This window comes from Cnephaeus nilssonii (assembly GCF_951640355.1).
Source record: "Cnephaeus nilssonii genome assembly, chromosome: 11".
In the NCBI taxonomy this organism is placed as follows: domain Eukaryota; kingdom Metazoa; phylum Chordata; class Mammalia; order Chiroptera; family Vespertilionidae; genus Cnephaeus; species Cnephaeus nilssonii.
The window spans coordinates 91859128-91882116 of record NC_137082.1 but is presented as its reverse complement, the minus strand read 5'-3'; the positions used below and the strand labels follow the sequence as shown (position 1 = coordinate 91882116).

The following is a 22989-nucleotide window of genomic DNA, read 5'->3' as shown; positions in this document are numbered from 1 at the left end:
CTGCACCCTGCTCGACAGTTCTGGCATTTTGGTCCCCTTATTAGTCTCATTATACCAGTAGCGAGTCAATGCCTCCTGCCAGGTAAAGGTTGACTATTTTCTTTATTTTAAATTTTATTTTATTGTGGTAAGAACACTTAATACGAGACCTACCCTCTTAAGAAATTTATATGTGTACAATAGTGTATAGCAAATCTCTATCCCAGCAGGTGTGGCCGTGAATGGATGGTGATGATGGTAGTTCAACAATGTGAATGTACTCAATGCCACTGAAGTGCAAAAAGTAAAAATCACATAGGAAAGATAACTATGTTATTCCAGTAAGATGTAGTGCATTTCTAGGTATGAGGGTCAATTAAAAATATTAAATTGAATGTAGTTCAGGTTTGCATATCTGTATGTTCCAGGGTGGACCTTTTAAAATGGCAAGGGAAGTCTGCAGATTACATGGAGAAATGGCCAAGGAAAGCAAGGAAGGATGTGCTAAGTAAAGTTAAAGTCAGGTCTGAGTGCAGTGTTTTGGTTGTCTCTGAACATCAGTGAAACAGAGAGCTGTGTGTTCTCAGAGAAGGCTTGGCCAGAACGGCATTTCAGGGACATTTTCAAGGAGAAAAGGACCACACTGGACTGAGAAATGCAGGCTGTCTCTATGCAGGGAGAAAGGTATGAGAGATTTACAGTCATGCTAACAGACAGGGCATCATGAAGATTTATAAGGAAATGCAGGTGAGCAAGGATAGACACCATGCCATGCAAGAGGCATTCTGCGAAGACTCAGCCAAGGCAAAGATGTTCAAACAAAGGTTTGGGCCCTGGTCAGGATCCTCTCCTCCTACAAATAGTTCAAATGGAAGCAGAGACTTTGACGATCACGTGGAACAAAATTTAAATTTGCTGTCAGGAGTCACTAATGTGGTACTTCATGGTTACTCATGAGCTGCTCCATAAGAATTAGTTGATCAGCTTCCCAGCTGCTTCTGAAAGAGTCCCCTACATCTGGTCTTCCCCATATGGTGGCTCTCTCTACCTCTCCACCTAAGGTCCCGCCCTTTTCAGAGTTCTTCCAGCTTCCACTCAAGCCATCACCTCCCTTCTGGGGTGAGCAGCCTTCAGGTGTTTCTTGTTTCCTTATAGTCTCATGGCTCCTCGCCTGTCCTACAAGTCTTATCTGGGAATTTTCAGCGGAATAACAGGACAACTGACATGATTGATTACTGCATTGCCCAGCTCAGATGACCCGCATTCACTTTAGAAAGTTTCCAGTTACGCAGGTACAAGTATATCAGTTACCGTTGATTAACATGTGGTCATTTCTATGAAGGAAAATGAAGTTGGATGTCTGTTCCTTGGTTAGAAGTGCATGTTCATTGTGCTCTCCGTGGGAAAATCAGGTCTGACTGAAGACTCCTTTCATGAGAAAATCCGAGGATCACCTATATTCTATTTCTGTGGGCATTTTTAATCCTTTGTTAAGCTAAGTGGCATTTTTAATCAAAATATGCATTTACCTGGAATGCTCCCTTCCCAAGTCATGTCCGACAAAAGCGTAGTGACTGTTACCCTGACTGAAATACACACACGGGATGCCCCTTATTTCAACTTCCACAACATATTCAACTGAGCAGGAGGCCGATTTTGTTAAGAACCGCCTTGTCTGTGCTGCCCTAATAAAGATCTATCCTGTAGCGCCTGAAAGTCCATTTTAACATGAGTTTCTTGCCATTTTAATTGGGAATTCCTGTGACTTTTTTTGGGGTACAGAATATTTAATTTAAGGTGAAGCCTGAAGTAATTTTTGGCTAATCCTATGATAAAACTCGTCTTCATTTTCTATCCTGGGTGAAAGAAACACATTTATGTTGTGTAAGAACCAACCCAGGAAGAGGGGTCTCTTTTTCAGTTACACACGGGCACACTGCTTTATGGAGAAACTACTGTGAGGCAGCGAGGGTAGTGTTTCTCCCATCCACCTCCAGACACCTCTCTGGGCCTCAACGGAGTGCAAATGCATCCCGCTCTGTGTGCTGTCAGAGCAGCCGGATTCCACGTGGAGGGGCTGCAGGGAGATGCGTGGCGTACACGGCGATTTCTCCTACCTTAGCTACTTAGCCTTTCAGAATGGTTTAGTTGGCACAAACACACTGTTTTAAATGCAGTTATACAATGACATTTAAAGTATTTTTGAAATAATGTGGCACGGATGTGTTGTTATTCATTCTCTAAAATAAGTTTGTCTGATAAATGAAATTTGTTTAAAAATGAACTCTCCGGGACTTCTTTTAATGAACAGGCTGTGTGTATGTCTTCCATTCTGTGGATGGAAACATGCATTGAAGATACTTCACTTAATAAAAAATATTGTTCTGAAGCCGGAAACCCAGAGAAAGTTTGGTATATTTTTAAAGAGAATTCATTAGCGTAGCGGAGAGAGCCAGGTCTCAGGAAAGCTGCCTAAAAAAAGCAACACGCCAGAGAAGGATTGCCTAGGAGGTTGGAGCAGAAAGTCGATAGCTTAGAACTAGAAAATGGATACGAGACTTCGCTGATACCAACCTGGGCCATTTGGGCACAGAGTGTGAGAAAAGGACATTTTACTTATTTTCTCACCCAAGCCCTGGGGCCTGGATTGGGCTGGATGTAGACAAGAGGTCTGGGTTCCAGTCTCAACTCTGCTATCTGTGAGCTAACCATGACCTTGGCCAAGGCACAGATGTGGGGCAATGGGAAAGGCTTGGCTTTGCTGTCAAACAGACTGAGATCCAGTGTCAATATTTAACAACTGGCTCCCTGGGAACCCACTAACCAACCAAGCAACCGACCAAGCAACCAGCCCTGGTCGGTAATGCCTGCTGATTCCCGTGGGGTAAATACTCACACCTGGGCCAACTGGAAGCGGCCCACATGACCTCACGGAATGCAGAGGGGGGAAGAGATGCGCATGAGCCGCTCCCTTCAGATAGCTCCCCAGACACTCCAGGCTGCTCCAGCCAGCCATGGCCCAGGGCCCATTGATGGCTCCCCCCGCCAGCATAAGGCCCAAGGCAAGCTACTTAACGTCTCCATTTTCTAACTTTTAAAATGTTGACTTTAAACAAATTTCACTACTTTATAACAGAAGGATTCAACATTTGCATGTATCTAGTTAACGTCCATCACCTCCCAGTTTTTTTCTTGTGATAACTTTTCAAATAGACTCGCAGCAATTTTCAAACAGGCAACACGGTATTATTGGGGACAAGAGCTTCTGTACGCTATGAGCAAGCTAGGATGACGTGCATTTTCAAACTTGATTCTCACTGGGATCATGGTTCTCAAAGTGAGAACAAAACCTGTAGAATATGACAAAACATTACCATTCAAAATGATGAACTTTTCAAGAATGGTAGTTTATTGAAATATATTTGTTGCAACATAAGCTGTCTGCTAACTTCATATGTTTAATGTTGGTCATTGATAATTAACAGAATGGTAAATGAGGTCTTCTCTTACTTGTTTTTCAGGGTTTTTGATAGGGTTTACGAACCACGGTGAAAAGCACTACAAAAATAGTCTATACTAATAAAAGGCTAATATGCTAATTAGACCGGACATCCTTCTGGACAAAGCCACAGTGGCAGAGGTGAAGCAGAGGTGGTTAGGGGCAATCAGGCCTGCAGGGGAGGATAGTTAGGGGGCAATCAGTCTGGCAGGCAGAGGTGGTTAGGGGTGATCAGGCCAGTAGGCAGAGGCGGTTAGGGGCGATCAGGCTGGCAGGCAGATGAGTGGTTAGGAGCCAGCAGTCCCATATTGTGAGAAGAATGTCTGACTGCTGGTTTAGGTCCATCCCACTGGCAGTCGGACATCCCCTGAGGGCTTCCAGATTGCGAGAGGGCGCAGGCCGGGCTGAGGAACTCCGCACCGCCCCCCCCACCCCTTGCACGAATTTTGTGCACCGAGCCTCTAGTAATAGCATAGAGAAAGATGATGGCAAATCTGCATCTACTTGGAAATTGGCACTCAGTAAATGAGTAACATCCAAGAAAGAGGACATGCTATTCCCATACAGATGGGAGAACTTATTCATTGTCTATTTAACTTTTTTTAACCCAAATGACTGCATCTTCAATGTGCGTTAAATGTCTGAAAATGGAGGTGCTATTGCTGATTTAGAACATTTCAAAGAAGCGAAAGGCCCAGTCAAAAAGCAAGCAGCAAGGGCCTGAGCTTGCAAAGCAGATGTTCCACCATTTGCTGAATTTCCAATAATAAATTTCACCTTTTGAGTAAAGGCAAAAAATAACATTGTTTTTCGTTACCAGTAACTTCTTACAAATTATGTAAATGAACAAAATACCTCCAACTTTAGGGATGCTATAATGTCAGAAATGAAAAGTATGCAACTTCATTTTAAAATACTCATTGTCATCTCTACTGATAACTCTATTTTCTGGTCCACTAGGACTCTTCTTTTTTAAAAATATATTTTTTATTGATTTCAGAGAGGAAGGGAGAGGGAGAGAGAGATGGAAACATCAATGATGAGAGAGAATCATTGATTGGCTGCCTCCTGCACGCCCCCAACTGGGGATCAAGCCTGCAATCCAGGCATATGCCCTTGACCAGAATCGAATCCGAGACCTTTCAGTCCGCAGGCCGACGCTCTATCCACTGAGCCAAACCAGCTAGGGTTAGGACTGCTCTTTACTGAATGTTAAGTGGATTTGAAAGTGTTATTCTTGGAAAAAATTGGAACAATTTGTATTTAACAGATGGTGTCTCAATAGTCCACCTTAGTAAGCCTTCCTAATATATGTTTTTCTAAACAATAATTTATGAAGCACCTTTTTCTTTAAGAATTATTCTTTGTATTTTTATGCAGTGTTGTTTTTTAATATTAAGAATTCCTTGACCCACAGAGGGGTCTCTCTCAAAGCATATAAACAACTTAGTCATAAATATCACCATTTCTTCCAAATCAAGAGGCTATGCATAGCCTGATATCATAGCCTGCCTCTGTCTCTACCAGTCCTTTGCATCACCTGGGCAATACAGAATAGAAGAAGCCAGGATATGGAGGAACCTTAAAGAGGCATCTGGCTTAACACTGGCCAAATTAGTGCTTTTCTGAACTACAAAGCTTCTTTGATTAGAGAAGCATGTACCTACAGGATCATAGCAATAGCATTTTAGAAACAGTAAAAATGATTTCCCCTTAAGATGTAATAATGAAGTAACCACCTTGGTGAGGAGACCAGGCCCTTTCTTGCCTTCACTTTTTGTTTTTTATATTCATGATCAGGCTTTAAAAGATACACAAAGGGAATGTAAACAGTAACATTTAAGAGGAAAGTTATGCAGGTAATAAGTTGACCAGTTGTCTGATATGAATGCAAAGATTGAGAAGGAGAAAAGAGGCAGGGACTTGGGCTGTTTATACACTTGTAGATGAGTATCTTCTATGGGGGACCACAATGACTGTTTAGAAACACATATATTTATCTGTTACCAGACAGAAAATGAAGTTGACAGAAGATGGTGGCGTGGAGCAATGTGTCTTTACCTTGGCCACTCTCACAGATCGTAGAATAAGGTTGGTGAAGACTTGGGAAGGAAGGTGGGCAGAGGCATATTTGGCAAACTAGAATTTTCTATGATTATTGGCAATTTCTGGGCATTGGGACCCAGAAGACTGCTCCTATGCAAAGATTTACTGGGTCAATGAAACTCTGTCTTATCTCATGATTTTAAGCCCAAAGCCATGCAATAAAAATATGGAAATTTAAAACTTATTTTTGTATTAGCAAATTTTGACACCCTACTATGCGCAATGGCACCACTCACTTCTGTATACATATTAGGATTTAGAAATAAAATAATTCTTAAAATTCCTCTAAAATAGGAAGATTCTTCTTAGTTAAGTAGTTAACACTGTCCTGAAACACATCAACTACATCCATGGCTTTAAGAGAGCTGAAATTCATAGGTATTTGTGGAAATAAAATGGTTGTCAACTATTACAACCTTCATATTTTAAAATTGGTGGTTGCAAGACTTACCTTTTAATAGATAATCATTAAAAATAAATAACATTATATTTCATTTTTTTAATAGAATGATGGAATGAAAAGGAAATGATTGATGTGCAAGGGCAAAAGCCAAAATGTATTAATTAATTTTCATTCATTTAGTATCAATCAACTCAAGGACAATAAACTATTACTTTGAAACCTAAACTGCAATGAGATCTTTTTGTGATTGGAAATCAAAGCAGAAACTAGAGCTGAAGCCAATTAGTCAAAATCTTACCTGATGTGGCCTTTTGTTCTCTTTTCCTCTCCACTCTCCCTGAAATGAGAAGCGGCAGATCAGTTGCAGTGTGGGGCATGAGAGTAAAATGCTATGCAGATAAAAGCCGTTTACAGTAATTTCCAAATTCAATCCCTACTTCTGCCGTGTCCAGCTCACTTCCAGACATGACTAGGCGCAGACAACTGGGATGGAAAGGGCTCTCCAATCAATTTATGGAAGTAAAAAAAATATGAGCATGCATTTAATATGCTGCTGGGTTTTTACAAAATCTTGTTAGTAAGGGCCATTTACCCAATAGTAAATCTACAACTTGCAAACCATAGAAGTAACTGTGAGGGAAAACATGTGAATAAGATAAGACCATGGCCTCTTACAACCTACGTGGAAAGATAAAGGACAGACAATAAACATGAACATGAAATGTGCCCCTGAAGGTACAGAACACTCAGCGATAGGAGAGGATAGAGCAATCCTTCTAAGAAATGGAGTGCCCATCAGTGAAGGAGAAAGTGGGATGTGACTTGGACCTGGAGAGACAGGTGTGAATTGGGGAACGTGAAACAGGGGAAGGATGGAATCTTGTCAAAGGAAACAGTATGGGCTACGCAGGACAAGGCTGTTGGAGGAGGAGCCACGTTTTGAACCAGCTCCAGGGACTTGGACACTAGCAGCTTCGCACAGAAAGAGGGCTCTCCCGGAGGCTGGGCAAGAGGCACAGACTGAGTGTGGCAGTGGAACGGAGAAGAGGGAAGTGATGGGTGCAAGAGGGAAGGCAGACTTTATGGGGATTTACAAAATGAGAAGGCTAGGGAGAAGGAAAGGGTGAGATGAGTGGTCATCTAGGTGATTTTGGGTGTAGTGACGCAATTCAGGGAAAAGATAAAATGTGATGGGAGCATGGGAATGACAAGATCTGGTCTGGACTTACTGAGTTTAAAGTGCTATGAGGACATGGAGCTTGGGTGCGGGATCAGGGCGTGTCCATCTTGAGAAGGTGGCTGAGCTGGGGCGAGGGACAGGAACATTAAGGCAGACAGCACAGAAGGCTACGCTGAGGACAGTGGCCAAGGAAACAAAAATGCTACTTCTGACTGTGATCTACAGCCATGAGAAGACAGCAGCAGAGATCCATGGAGATCCACGGAGTGCATGGTGGTGCACCACAAAGAAAGATTTAGGAAGTATGGGGAGGGGAGGGGCGGGGCACCAATAGCATCTGAGCCCGCCAAGTTCACGTGGTCGTTGCTAGCCTGAGAGAGCAGTTTTAGAAGAGACGGAGCCGAGAACACAGGAGAGGATGTGAGCGCCTGAAGGGGAGTGAGTGATGAGGAAGGTGAGGCGCAGGAAAGGGCTTCTCGTTCATCAAATTTGACAGCAGCAAATAGTGAGATGGGGCAATGGCTAAATAGGAGCAAAATCAAGGCTTCAGCGAGGCTACGGGACACTCCAGCTTGTTTATAGGCTTAGATAAGAGACATCGCACCAGCGCAGAGGGCGTGTAAACACCACTGCTGAGCCGAGAGCCGTGGTTCTGTCCTGGGTGAGCCGGGGCCCCCCTTCCGGCCCCCACTGTCAACGTTTCCCAGATGCAGCTGGTTCCTGAGAGTTTAGGCAACACATGGAAGCTGCATGCGCCCTGGAAGTTTTTCTCCCAGTTCTTCATGTGTTTTAAAATCCTAAAATATACGGTGGAAAATGAACAGTCTTGTTCAGCTGCCAAAAGTGTGGAATTCACTTCACTGGCATCTTGATAAACGGTACATTCTACTCCCTTGGGTGATTTCCAGAGGATTTGTTGGATGCAATTTATTTCAATGATTCAAACAGATAAATGGTAGGAATCATCCATTTAAAGGTTTCCTTCATTCCCCAGCGGGATGGGGCACCTCCTCGTTTAAGCTTTTGAGATTGGGAAAGCCGCTGCTTCCTATTTGATTCCACATTTTTGTGCACTAGAGGCCGCAACCATTTTCATGAATTTTAAATGGTTTTTATTGATTTCAGAGAGAGCAATGGAGAGGGAAAGAGAGATAGAGACATTAATGAGGAGAGAGAGTCATTGATCAGCTGCCTCCTGCACATCCCCTACTGGGGATCGAGCCTGCAATCCGGGCATGTGCCCTGACCGGGAATGGAACTGTGATCTCCTGGTTCCTGGATCAACATTCAACCACTGCCCGGGCTTCATGAATTTTAAAAAATGTTATTTAAGTCCTGAATTATAACATGTTTAAAGCAAAACACCTCTTTGGAGAGTCAGCTTGTATAAGAATGAGTCATAAATCCTGAAAGGACACAGTGAATGTATTGGAGATAAATAATATGGGGGGGGGGGGTTGTCAGACTTCTAGGAGACCCCACTGGTCCTCCTCTTCCCTCCTCCTGGTATTCTTCCTGACCCTGTGCAGTCCCCTCCCACACTGACTTGTGTAACCGCTAGGATTTTGCAGATGATGGAGGGTGACTTTGGAGGCTGGGCCTTAAATATCACCGTGGCTTCCATTTTGCTCTCCTGGCGGCCCCCGCCACCCCCCTTTGGTGAGGATACTCCACAGCCCTAGGGAGAGGCTCCTGTGGCCGAGGAGGACCTCAGGCCTCCTGCCAGGGGCATCAATGGGACAGGCACAGGAGCAGCCCATGGCCCGGCCTCACCCAAGCCTTCCTGGGCTGCAGCGTCGGCTTCCCTGGGACTGCGAGCACCTGGGAGACCCTGACCCAGAGCCCTGCGGCCGGCCACCTCCGAGTTCCCCGCAGAAACCGCGTCCGATGGCAAATGTTTACTGTGGTCTCCAGCTGCTGAGTTGGGGAAAATTGTTATAGCAACAGATGATCCTGATTGGGTAACTTTATGATGAGATTTGGGTTAATTGACCCCTTAAATGTGATACAGCTACAATGATGCTCATTGTGTCAAGTTGGTTGGTCTCCCTGACTCTCTCCTCTGTAATGTGGGGGTCAGACCTGCTTATCTGGAATGTCATGAGGCTTAAATAATTCCATGTGAAAATAATTCTATCAAGAGTTCTAAGAGCCGCAAGAAATGGAGGAAACTCATACCAGATATTGGGGTCCATTGGTTCAGAAAGGGGCTGCAAGTCATCACTGATAATGATTTTTATGTTTGTTTTTTTTCCCCACTGAGACCTCAAACAATTCTCTGTGTTACACGGAAGGACCCTGTAAACCAGAGAGGAAGATAGAGATGTGAATTATGAGTTGTGTTATGCTGTTTATACATAATTATAGGGATCAACTGAGATTTCTGTCCTTTGTTACATGCACACTGAACTTCGAATTAGAAAAATGAAAACTAGGTTAAATAAAGAAAATATTAAATTGATCAAGGGACAGAGAGATCTCAATGCTGAACTGGAGAGGACCCTGTAGGTTTCTCCCATCGCCTCACCTTGCTCTGTGTGGTGATCGCATCTCCCTCATCTCTCATTCTCTCGGTGTTCACCTTCATGGAGAGAGAGGCCTGGAAGACTTTGGTCTCTAGCTCTGAACTCTGTCTAGGACAGTGGTCGGCAAACTCATTAGTCAACAGAGCCAAATATCAATAGTACAACGATTGAAATTTCTTTTGAGAGCCCAATTTTTTAAACTTAAACTTCTTCTAACGCCACTTCTTCAAAATAGACTCGCCCAGGCCGTGGTATTTTTTTAAAAAAATATATTTTATTGATTTTTTACAGAGAGGAAGGGAGAGGGATAGAGAGCCAGAAACATTGATGAGAGAGAAACATCGATCAGCCGCCTCCCGCACACCCCACACTGGGGATGTGCCCGCAACCAAGGTACATGCCCTTGACCGGAATCGAACCTGGGACCCCCCAGTCCACAGGCTGACGCTCCATCCACTGAGCCAAACCAGTCAGGGCCCAGGCCGTGGTATTTTGTGGAAGAGCCACACTCAAGGGGCCAAAGAGCTGCATGTGGCTTGTGAGCCGCAGTTTGCCGACCATGGGTCTAGGTTTTAGGTCTAAGAGAAATCCCCATCTGTATCTTCTGCCTACAACACACGTCCTTAATCTACACCATTATCTCCCCCCACAAACTGCTCATCTTTAGAGCGACCCTCCTGCCTGCTCAGGCTCCCAATCATGAACCCCAGGAGCCATCAGCTCCCCCTCCTCACCCTCCACATCTAATCTGACCTCACACCAGTCCCTTCTCTCTCGGCCGGACTCTCGGACCTGTGGTCTCTGTCTCACCTCCATGGTCCCAGGTCAGGAACTTGCCATTTCTCCCTGGGGCTCTTCCACAGGCTCTAACTGGTTTCACTGGCTTTAGGGATGGGGTTTCCACCCTTGCCCTGGCCTCTACTCCAGAGAAACCCCACGTTCTCTAATATAAAACGTGTGCCTGGGGAAATGCGGACAAGACTTTCCTTCTTTCTGTTGCCATCGCTCAGGCACCACACAGCAGTCCCGGGCATCAGGCTTCCTGGGCTGTCCTGTCACGTGGGTCCCGCCTATGAAAGCCAACTCCTCCTTCAGAGCTGAGCTCGGACGCTCTGCTCTGCCACCTCCCTTAACCCCCCACGCCTTGCAAACACAACCCCCTCTGTGCTCCCACAGCCCTTTCCTAGGCCTTTGTCTTGGCACTAACTCCAGCGTTCGATTCATAACGAGATGCAGGCCTGTCCTCCCAACTTGACTGCTGCCTCCTTAGGGGCAAGGGCTGTATCTAGCCCCTCCGTCTCCAGATGCCTCCTGGGGCCTGGGACACAGCTGCTTGGGATGGAGGACACCGAGCGTTCTGTCATGTCCCAGCCCTCCTCACAGTGTCCGAGAACAGGACACAAATCTCAGTCCTGCTGCCACTGAGCAGGCGCAACCAAGACAGAGCTTTCTCCAGGTGCTCACACTGCAAACGACCACCTAGGAGGCTTCATATCGGAGAGGTGGGCGACAGCATCCCCGAGGCTTTCAGTAATGCATGTGCATTTGCCCTGCTGGCGTTTCATTTCAGCAGAGACCCCACTTTAAACACGAGACATTGAAGAACAGTTTGCAATTCACTCTGTTTAAGCCTGGACGCAGCACTCAGCCTGCGAGGACTGAAAATGGACCAGAATCTCATGAAAATGGGATTTGCAGAGGAAACTTCCCTTTGGAGAGAATGTCTTAAGTGAACATTAACATCCCACAGCTCATGGCCATTTATTTATACAAATGGAGCCTTGCTACTTTAAAAGCTATTTTAGACTTGAGGTTGTTGATATTGTTCCCTGGAGAAACATTAAGTAATATCAATTTCTAGCGCGTTTCAGTGGTTCAGTATGGCCATAGTTCCTTCATCACAGTGATTACTTCTGATCTTTTACTTCTGACCTTTTAAAACCACAGGCACACAGATGGTGATCCGATATAGCTTACCAATAATGAGCAGCACAACTCAGTATCTATGTCACTTCTAATAAAAAGGAAATTTTGTGTATACATATATATATGTGTGTTTTATATATATATATATATATATATATATATATATATATATATAGTGTGTATACACATGTGTGTCTGTGTGGATATGCATATATATATGCACACACATATACCTGCATTACATAAATGCATATGTGATATATGTATATATATACTGCATTTTATACTCAGATACAGTCTTGTGTCTAAAATATACTCTCCCTCTACCTCCTCCATCTTGGCATTATCCAGGACGTCACAGACCCCTAGCAAGCGCCCCCCGCCCCCCAGCACTCCCAGCTTCTCCGCAGCCAATTCCGTGTCTGCGTTCACTTGCAGGCATTGTATTCGCCCTGCTCTGAGCGGTAGTATTAATCGCCTCTGTTGCTAGGATACCCGAGAATGTTCATTTATGTCTGATGTTTCTTTGGAAAAATGCATTATAAAAAAGACTTAGAATCATGACAAGGAAAATTACTGTGCACATGCTACTTATTTAAAAAACGGGCCATGATGTATGTATGTGTGTATGTGTATGTGTGTGTGTGTGAGAGAGAGAGACATGACTACCAGATAATAGAATGCTAACTCCCATGAATTTTTTAATGTTTTTGTTTCAACTAGATCTGAATGGAAAAGCGCTGGCAATATATTTGGACAATGAGGATCTGTAGTACTTCTACTAGGTGTACCAGTTACTAATGCAGATATTTTTCAATAGATGGAGTTACACATATGCTGATACATATGCGATCTGATATGTATGCTATTTTGTTGTGTTGACAGCAAGCTTCAAAACTTCACATGTCAAATTTGCTGAAGGTGTTAACATCATAGATATTTTTACGCTTAAAAATGTCCAATTTCATGCCAAAAAAAGAGCATTTGCGGGAAGTTTTAATTCATTATTTTGAAGAAAAGTGCTGCTGAAAGTTACCGTATAGTTCGGAAAGCTTATGGTGAACATGCTCCATCTCAAGATACTTGTGAACACTGGTTTAAATGCTTTAAAAGTGGTGATTTCCATGTGAAAGACAAAGAACGTCCAGGTCAACCAAAAAAAGTTTGAAGACCAACAATGACAAGCGTTATTGGATGAAGATGCGTGTCCAACTCAAAAACAGCTTGCAGACAGAGTGTATGCTCTGAGCCAGCTAGGAGAAGCAGGAGGAGGGAGGTGCTAATCCCGTTTCCGTGCAGAGGAAGGAACGCGAAGAGGGATCCCTTCAGATGCCTCTTACTGACAGGGTCACGGGGTGCAATGCTGGTTGACCTACAGAGCCAACCTCACACCCAGGCCCCCCTTCTTGCCGTGCGTGGCTATTCTAATGCAAGACTTATGAGAAAAGCAGTTTCCGGGATGTGAATTTGAGGAAAAAAATGCCTTTATCCATATCTTAAAAAATCATTGCTTTGTTGGGTATTAGTATACCAAAGATCCCTGCTTATCAACTTTAATGAGGGAATATGAATATATAATAAAAGCCTAATATGCTAAGTGTCTGGTCCATCGGTTGGCCATTCAACCAATCAAAGTGTAATATGCTAATGATATGCTAAGGCCGCTCAACTGTTCTCTATGATGTGCACTGACCACCAGGGGGCAGACACTCCAACCAGTAGGATAGCTTGCTGCTGGGGTCCAGCGGATTGGGTCTGAGCAAGATGGGCGGGACATGACCTGGAGCCCTCCTGCAGTCCCTCCCCAGCCGGCCAACCTCCTGTGTCCCTCCCCAGCCCTGATTGTGCACCAGTGGGGTCCCTCAGCCTGGCTTGCACCCTCTCACAAGCCGGGACCTCTCGGGGGATGTCAGAGAGCTGGTTTCAGCCCAATCCCGCAGGCCAGGCTAAGGGACCCCACTGGTGCACGAATTTGTGCACTGGGCCTGTAGTGAATATATAATATCCATCTCAATGCAAGGTTAGCTCAGTCAATCTCTTCCCACAGGAGACAGATTGACCTCATGAAAGGAACATGAACTTGATCTAGGGAAAGGAGCTGGGCTGACTTCCCATCTTAACTAAGGTACCTTAGAGCTATGCAGCACTGGGGACAAAGCATAGAGTGTCTATCTTCTCACTACATGTTCCTTTTTGTTCTCTGCTGTTTTCTCGGCCTCTCCCTCATGTGCACGCCTGTGTATGTGTGTGCGTGTGCACCTGTGTATGTACTAGTTTACACATGCTGCCCTCCTGCAAGTGTAGAGAAACTCCACCTGCCCTTCTATCATTTCTGTTTGGTCAGCGGATATGTTGCTGGGCTGTTTAGGCAAAGAGAGCCATCCAAGCACGCTGTGTGCTGTGAGCCCCACACTGTGTGGACTGAGGTCCGGAGACCGGCCCTTCAGAAACGTATCGATGTGGAGAGATCTGGGCCTCCCAGGTCGGCCATCTGCCTTGGCAGGGCCGACCCTCCATCTGCTGCCCAGCCCGGGGCTCTGCCATCCACCAGAGCGCAGAGAGCCCGAGAAGAACCGAATGCCCAGAGATGTTCCCTGGGCTGACCCTCTGCAAAGAGATGGTAAAATCAGCAAGAGAAACAATAGTCTCACGTCCTGGAAATTCTCACGTAGAGGATTTCTCCCCACGTGGAGCCACCTGGCAAGCTTATGATTGACGTGACAAGCACCTGCTCCTCTCCGATGCCCGCCCTGGCCTGTGGGGTGAAGCCTCAGCGGGAGCCCTTTGATGGTCAGACCCTCCCGAGGTCGCCGCTGGTTGGCAGAGCTGTTTCTTGGAGACCTGCAGAGGCTGAAGCCAGATTGGCCCAAACAGCAACAACAACCCCACAAACAGCAGCAACAGCAGTAGTAGCAGCAACAACACGTGCCGGCCAGGCCTTAGAGGTTTCTGCAAATGGGAACGCTACGCTTCAGCTGCCGACCAAAGCCAGGGTGTGTGTACTTCTACTTTTTTTTCGAGTAAGATCGTGTCTAGTAAGTTAGATGTGAGTCATTATTTCTAAGGGATATAATATTCTAAACTTCTTTGGAATATTCATTATGTATATTTAAAACAAGAATACGTTATTTGATAAAATACAGGATATTTTCATAATATCTTCACTCACCCCTGTGCTAGAATAAAAACGAATATATGCCGGAAGCTAATTCCAGCGGGTCATAAATGCAAGAAGTTCATCAAAAGGTTGGTGGACCTCGAGCCTTCAGCAAGGGCTGGAAAATCACATGTTATTACCTGTTGGAAATGGCCAAGGGCATTTCCCCAAACCTGAAAAGGATGCATAAATGATTGCTTGCTGCCAGACAGCTGAGGGCACTGCAATCTACATGTTACTGCCTCCTGCTGGCCAAACACCTGAACAGCTGAAGGCAGTTTCTCCCAAACCTGATAATCTTACTGTATAGCAAACCTTACCCTTTGATATGTATATCTGCTCCAGGGCAATTTGTGTAAATAAAAACCTCTGGGTCCAGAGATTCAGGAGGACTTGGTTTCTTTAGCTAAGTCTCCTCTGGCTCCCCAAAATGCCTTCCAAAATTATGTTTCGTCTCTGGACTCTTTAATAATTGACCACAGCCCTTCTCCAGATTCCTGAACCCTTCTAGATGCTGGACAAGACCCCCGGCAAATATCTATTAAGAAGTGGAGTCCCAGTCCCTTCCCGTGGAATCTGTCCAGGCCCCAGGAAGTTGCTTAACTACCAGAATATGTTAGAAAAGCCAGTTTTTAGGAGCCTTTAGAATCACGCCGTTTTCACTTCCTGAGTCTTTTAAGACTTGCTCTGAGAGAAGCCAGCCACAATGTGAGAAGTCAGACTACGCTGAGACCGCCATGCTGTGAGGAAGCTCAAGCGAGCCACACACGGAGGCCACACAGAGAGAGCTGCCTTCGCCTCCCGTGACCAGCAACTAGCTGTTCCAGCCGTCCCAACCCAGGCTCCCGATGCCTGTGAGCACAGACACTCTCCTGGAGTGGAGCCTCCAGCTCTGTCCCTGCCGCGGACAGCATGTATGAGAGACAAACTGCCCGCGGAACCCTTTCCAGCCCCTAACCCACAAACAGCAAGAGAGAGAAACGATTGTTTTATACCGTGAAGTCTGCCCACTTCGTTACATAGCAGAAACAACTCCTCTCCATTGCCATAGTGAGAATATTTATTGATATGAATATCTTTCAGCCTATACTAATATACACTGAGTGGCCAGATTATGATGATCTCTGAATGCATAATAATCTGGCCACTCAGTGTATATCCTATATAATAAAAGGCTAATATGCAAATTGTCCCCTCGACCAGGAGTTTGACCAGCAGGCAGGCCGGCCAACCGCCCATGTCCCCTCCCCCTGGTGGCGAGGCTGGCCGGACCCCACCCATGCACGAATTCATGCACCGGGCCTCTAATACACACACACACACACACACACACACACACACACAATGAGTGGCCAGATTATTATGTGTTCAGAGATCATCATAATCTGGCCACTCAGGGTATGTTAACATTTTCCCCCCTAAATCAGGGCTCATCTAGATCCTTCCTCCCTAAGATAGTTTGTTCAACTATAGCTATACACATGTACTATTACCCAGCATCTTAGCACCTAAACTTATGCCTTTTCATAAGGAGTAAACCCTGTTATGATAAGGAGTGTGGTAATGGATGTATAACCGACATAGATTAATATGTATTTTGGTTTTATGGAAGTATTACAATATTCCCCTATGTCCAGGTTACCAATCAAGAGTGAAGTGGAGGCTTGCCAGTTATTTAGCAACTTAGACTTTAGCAACTTTAAATTGGGCACCCATTTAAAACATTTACATGTTCACCCAGGCTTCCAAAATGCTATCATCTATGGCTAGAATTATATGGAAACCCCCTGAACGGAAACAGTGAAAGGATTCAACAGCAATTTCTGCTAAATAACTTACAATTATCTTCTTTCCCCTAAATAGATTTACTTTGAAAGAATAAATTAGTAGAATCTATATTGAATCAACAGCTTTACTGTTACTGAGGGTTAATTTTCTATATGAGGGCAACAGGGGGCAACGCTCCAATAAGAAAGGTACTGAGATGTGTCCCATCAGAATCCATGCTTGTGAAGTCAGAGTTTGTTCACTTTAGAGAGCAAATCACCCGAGAAACAGGCACACCACCCTGTCCTGCTTTTCATCTGGAGAAAAGGACCCCAATTCCTGGCTCTCTCTCCACACTCTCAATCATCAGCTCATTAGCGTGTGGAGGAGGCTGGTGGAGGCCAGAGGTGAGATTGATTTTATCCTTTGAGGTGTCAGCCCAGGTTTCCTTCATGCAGGCCACATGTTTTCCCTTTTTTATCTTTAAAAAATCCTCACCCTACTCATCTTCTCCTTCACATGGACCCGCATCCAAGGGTTGGGCCTTAGACATTCAGGGAAGCTCATACTTCAGGGACCAAGAGGAAAACATGAGGAAAGTGTGCTTAGATCCGTGGATACTGATTTACTGTTTTCCGGTACGGTAGCGTACGTTGTAATCTTATAAAGCCATCCTCCACAAGCCTGGCTGGCTACCTAAGTTTACCAGAAAAGTTGTTAATTATCTAGCACATTTTATGTGCGGGAGAGACTCACCCTGCGACATGACGGGCAGAAAGCTAGGCGTTTTATGTCTGAAATTCTACTGTAAAGAGTACATGAGAAACTCACCATCAAGGGAAGAGCTGTAAGAAGAGTCTGCAGACTCTTCATGGCTGTGGCTTCCTGTGGGGTTACCGAATAATAGAGACAGAGTAAGAGACACCCCAGGAGACACCCCAGGAGGGTAGGGGAGGAAATATCATCAGCACCCAAAGCAAGAGGCTGTTTTCTGGGAAAACCTTTGATTGGTGTTCAGTGTGAGACACGGATTTCAGGAAAAGCAAGCCAGGCGCTGACGCAATGCAGAGGGCAGTCATTCTGACCCAGCTCACCCAGAAAGACTAGAAGGGAGGGGCGCCTTGAGAAGAGTCTCCCCACGGACTCTGGCTCCTGGCAGCTTAGATTTGCACGAGACTCAGACTCTGCCATCCCCAGGGGAGGGGAGCCACTCTCTAGCTGTATTGACTAAGCAGACAAAGCCGGGTGCCCACCCTGAGGGCCCTTCTCCTCTGTTCTGTCCCCCAGCCCTCTTCTCACAGGACAGGGCAGGGCCGTGACGGATGGACACTGAGCATGGGCTCGTTCCTCTTGCTGTAGGTGGTTGTGTGACAATCTCTGGCCAATGACATCAGAGCTGAATTCTGTGGAGAGTTTCCTTAAAAGGTTTTCCACGCCAATAAAAAGAGACGATGGGGGAACACATCTGCTTCTCTTTGAGTGGACATCACACCTGGGCAACGGCCTGGGACACAAGGACAGAACTAACAGGCATTGCCGGGGAACCAAAGGGGGCGCACCCAGGCTGATGTCATCAGGCTCTGAACTAACGAGCCATGGAACCACCCCTCTCAGGACTCCTTGGGATGGGTTAGCCCAGTGGTCGGCAAACTCCTTAGTCAGCAGAGCCAAATATCAACAGTACAACGATTGAAATTTCTTTTGAGAGCCACATTTTTTAAACTTAAACTTCTTCTAACGCCACTTCTTCAAAATAGACTCGCCCAGGCTGTGGTATTTTGTGGAAGAGCCACACTCAAGGGGCCAAAGAGCCGCATGTGGCTCCCGAGCCGCAGTTTGCCGACCACTGGGTTAGACAATCTTTTGTTCTTGAGTTAGAGGTTTTAGTTACTTGCAGCTGAAAGCATCTATAGTCTACACAGGGCCACCCAAAATAGTAGTCTATATTACTAAATAAACTTGTGATGCTAAATTATTATTTAACTAAATATTCTATGCCAAATAAGTAAGAAGGAAAGAGTAGTGCTCTAAAGATCGTCCCAGGAAGGGGGGGTGGCGCTGAGGCTACGCCCCAGCCAGCTGCACTTCAGAGCGTCCGCTCTCGCCCTCCTCCAGGCACATCGCCTCCACATGGTGAGAGGGACCAAGGCGTTTGCCCACAGAGTCCGTGCTGGGCTGCACCAGGCACTGCATCCTCGGCCAGACGTCCCCGAGGCCCTGCCAGACCTGTGAGGCCTCCTCCCCAAATCAGACCTCGGGGTGGGGCGGGAGCAGACTGCACTCGTGCACACTGCAGGTGTTTGCAGGGTGCCGGGGCATCGGGGTGTGCACAGACTGGTCCCGGCACATGTCCCCGAGGCCCCGCACAGGCTGGAGGGGCTGTGACGGAGAGATTGTGACGGAGACAGAAAGAGGAGGCCGACACCGGCCCTCCTGCCCAGGCCCAGCGGTGACAGGGCGGGGCGGGCATGGCATGCACAGGGCAGCCCCTGGGAGAACGCACGGGGTGATGGCACCCACCCAGCACCGCGCTGAGTTCTCAAACAGCCCCCTGGGACGCGGGGAGGGGGGCATTTTACCCACAGTTTACAAACGAGGAAAGAACAGAGGCTCAGGGACTCGCCCCAGGTTACCCAGTAAGGGTGAAACCCTCAATTTGAATCCAGGACTTCTGAAGACCACTCAGGAAGGACGTCCGGAAGACGTCCGGTCTAATTAGCATATTACCCTTTTATTAGTATAGATGATTTCTGCATATTTACAGTTTCTTCTATATGAAGACAATGCTCGTCCTGCTCACCACTGAGTGGGAGTGTAGCTGTGAGAATAAACGTCAGCTCAGCAGCCGACGCTGAGGATCGTCCCGATGGGGCTGCAGCGGCGTTTGGGGGCTGGCTGCTCACACTCAGCTCCTGCCCAGAGCGAGCTTGTGAGTCTTGCTTCAGGAAAAACCCTCCCATCGTGGACTGCGATGTGCCGCCTCATCTCCCGTGTGTGCGCCCTCCTGTGCGAAGCTCTCCTTCCACCTCCCTCCGGCATCACTGCTGGCAGCGCCTCACCCGGGATGCGGGCCGACCAGGACTGCCGCCGCGCTTTCAGGATTTGCCTGCTCCGGTGGAGATACACGGTGAGCACTGAAGGCCGAGCCTCCACACGCCCACTCCGCGGCGTTCCTCCCCGCAGCTGCTGAAGGGCCGCCAGTTAGAGGACGAGCGCACGGGATGCAGAGGGAGCTGGGCCTGGGGTCCCCGTGTGGCCTGAGAGAGGACGCAGCCTGACCCCCTCCTCCCAGACACGCTGGCTGCTTGGCCCGATGGTCAGCCTCACTTGAACCCCAACCCTGAGTGAAGAGATTCGGGGCCAGGCCAGCCCATCCCAGCGAGAGGGACAGCGTCCCCCAGACCCCGCAGGCCTGTGCGGCGCTGGCAGGGCAGGGGCTCTCGGAGAGGCTCAGCCCCACTCTGTCCTGGTTCTGGACACTCAAAGGGGGGGCCATGTGCATGTCATTCCCCAGGAACGCATCAGCCGGCCAGGCGCTCAGGGCCCTCCAGGAGCTCCCGAATCAGCCGGGTTCTAGCGGGATGCAGTCCTCGGGGCGCACCCTGACCCGGAGGAGCGGGGCCTAGGTCACTGGGGACCAGCTGAGGGAGAAGGAGGCCATGCACGGGCCTAGGTCACCGGGGACCAGCTGAGGGAGAAGGAGGCCATGCACCGGCCTAGGTCACCGGGGACCAGCTGAGGGAGAAGGAGGCCATGCACCGGCCTAGGTCACGGGGACCAGCTGAGGGAGAAGGAGGCCATGCACCGGCCTAGGTCACGGGGACCAGCTGAGGGAGAAGGAGGCCATGCACCGGCCTAGGTCACCGGGGACCAGCTGAGGGAGAAGGAGGCCATGCACCGGCCTAGGTCACCGGGGACCAGCTGAGGGAGAAGGAGGCCATGCACGGGCCTCTGTGCTCGCAGGTGGCTCTCGAGGGGATGGGAGGGGATGGAGGGGATGAGGCAGCTGAATCCGGCCTCGTGCTCTGAGCATCCCACCCAGCAGGGCCCACGCAGGGTCGGAGGGACATGTCCGTCCAGCTGGAGGGCAGCCCTGGTGGAGAGACTTCCCTCTGGAGACACACGAGCTGAGGATGGTGTCACTGCGGCCGTAACCAGCGAGGTGAGCCCGTGGGCAGCACTGCTGAGGGCGGGCAGGTGCGCGTGGGAATGGGAAGGCGCCCCTGGAGCAGGCCCGTCTGGGAGCACACTGGGCGCACGAGGGCTTCGCTGGAGAGGGGCCGGGGTGGGGGGGGGGAGAGTCAGCTAGCAGGGGGACTAGCGAGATGGGGTGCCCAGGCAGGAAGGGCTGGGTGTCCTGTTGCTGGAGCAGGGCTGGGGGGAGTCAGCTAGCAGGGGGACTAGCGAGATGGGGTGCCCAGGCAGGAAGGGCCCGGGTGCCCGGAGGAGGGATCCGGGGCTGACGCCGAGTGCCCTGCTGGGAACAGAGGCGAGGCACCAGGTGGACAGACAGGTGCCAGTCACCATGCAGCTCACTCCCGCTGTCCCTCTGTGCTCCTTCCCAGAAAGCGATCGATCGGTGACCTCTGACATCTGGTGCTTCTTTTTATTGTGTGAATCCTCACCCCAGGATATTTTCCCATTGAGTTTTAGAGAGTGGGAGAGGGAGAGACAGAGAGAAACATGGATGTGAGAGAGACACATCGATGGGCTGCCTCCTGCATGTACCCCGACCAGGGCCCGGGCCGGGGAGGAGCCTGCAACTGAGGTATGTGTCCTTGACCAGAATCGAACCCGGGGCCCTTCGGTCCGCAGGCTGATGCTCTATCCACTGAGCCATACCAGCTAGGGCCATTTAGCACATCTTTACACAGCACTCGACTTACTTTTTGTAACTAAATATACATTTTCCCGAACACAGAGTGGTCCATCACACTTTCTCTCTGAGTTCACGCTGATGAAATCATCTTTTCTTTTCTTTTCTTTTTTTTTTCTAAATGCAGCTGCACCCTCAACTCTAGGAGGAGGTCCGAGTAGAACTCATCCTGATAGCCTGCATTGGGCTGTAACTGGGACACAGAACGACTTGTCCCCGTGAAGGTAGCACATCTGGTGACAAAGCTAAGAATAGAACACAGAGATTCACACGTTCTCCTCGCACTCCGGGACGCGGCGCATTGCTGTTTACCATCCACGGCAGACGTGTGAAAGCTCACGAGACAAACATCCTTAACTTGTGAAGCTCAGAAGCCACTTCCTCCCAAGAGACGAGTTATTTTGAAAACTGTGAGTTAGTGGGTCTGGCCCCACATGAAAGTTCTCTTCTCAAATTTATTATATTTTCTTCTTTATTATTTACCCCAGATATCTGAGTCCACATGTACCCTCTCTATTCAGGAACTGATCAGGAGTCTTTAATGACGGGTATGCATTTTTAAACAAAGACAAAACTATAAAAATGATTTCAAGTTCATGAGAGTGACTGATCACCGATCAGCATACAGAAGACAGCCGGGGAGTAGAAGGTTATGTGTGTGCCTTTAGAGTGGAATGAAATGGACTCTACTCATGACATCCTTTATCTGTTGGACAAAGTGTGACTTTCTCTGGAAGGCGAGGGCCACGAAAGAGTCCCACCCGCCTGACTGGCATCCCGAGCCTGGGCATTGTCCGTGCCATCAGCCTGTCTTGGCCAAGGTGGTTTGTGTCCTGATGGTGGTATTCTACTCCGATGAACCAGAGATGGGGATTTGCTCCTGGCTTGCATGGGAACAGTTATTAAACTCTGTTTTTAATATATTGCTGAGGTTGGAGGAGAGCACATCAAAATATAAGATTTAATATGTAGTGAGTCATTCATAATACGAGAGAAATAAAAATGCTAATATATAATTTGTCTATAATTATACAACTATATTACATGTAACACTATATAACATCTTTTTAGATATACATCTTTTTTTAAAATATATTTTGTTGGTTTTTTACAGAGAGGAAGGGAGAGGGATAGAGAGTTAGAAACATCGATGAGAGAGAAACATCGATCAGCTGCCTCCTGCACACCCCCTACTGGGTATGTGCCCGCAACCAAGGTATATGCCCTTGACTGGAATCGAACCTCGGACCCTTGAGTCCACAGGCTGATGCTCTATCCACTGAGCCAAACCGGTTAGGGCTAGATATACATCTTATATACTTATATAACTACTAGAGGCCTGGCGCATGAAATTCGTGCACAGGTCGGGCCCCAAGCCTGGCCTGCGATCAGGGCCGATCTTCCCTGGGTTCCAGCAGCTGGCCCCACCCCCTGCCGCTGCAGCCACCCGTCACCCTCTGTGTAGGGGGTGACCAGCGGGGTGATCGAGGCCTGAGGGCTGGGGCAGCTCCTGTGTTGAGCGTCTGCCCCCTGGTGGTCAGTGCACATCATAGCCGACCAGTTGTTCTGCT

The 22989-nt window shown here is 47.7% G+C and overlaps 1 protein-coding gene across 1 annotated transcript in view; it reads right to left on the bottom strand.

Annotated features, from left to right (window-relative positions):
- CHST9 (carbohydrate sulfotransferase 9) overlaps positions 1–22989 on the bottom strand; it is a 182552-nt gene that overhangs the window by 85845 nt on the left and 73718 nt on the right. Inside the window, exon 3 of the mRNA XM_079783320.1 lies at positions 6286–6324. Within this exon, the coding sequence (XP_079639446.1) occupies positions 6286–6324 (39 nt within the window). The remainder of the gene's footprint in view (positions 1–6285; positions 6325–22989) is intronic.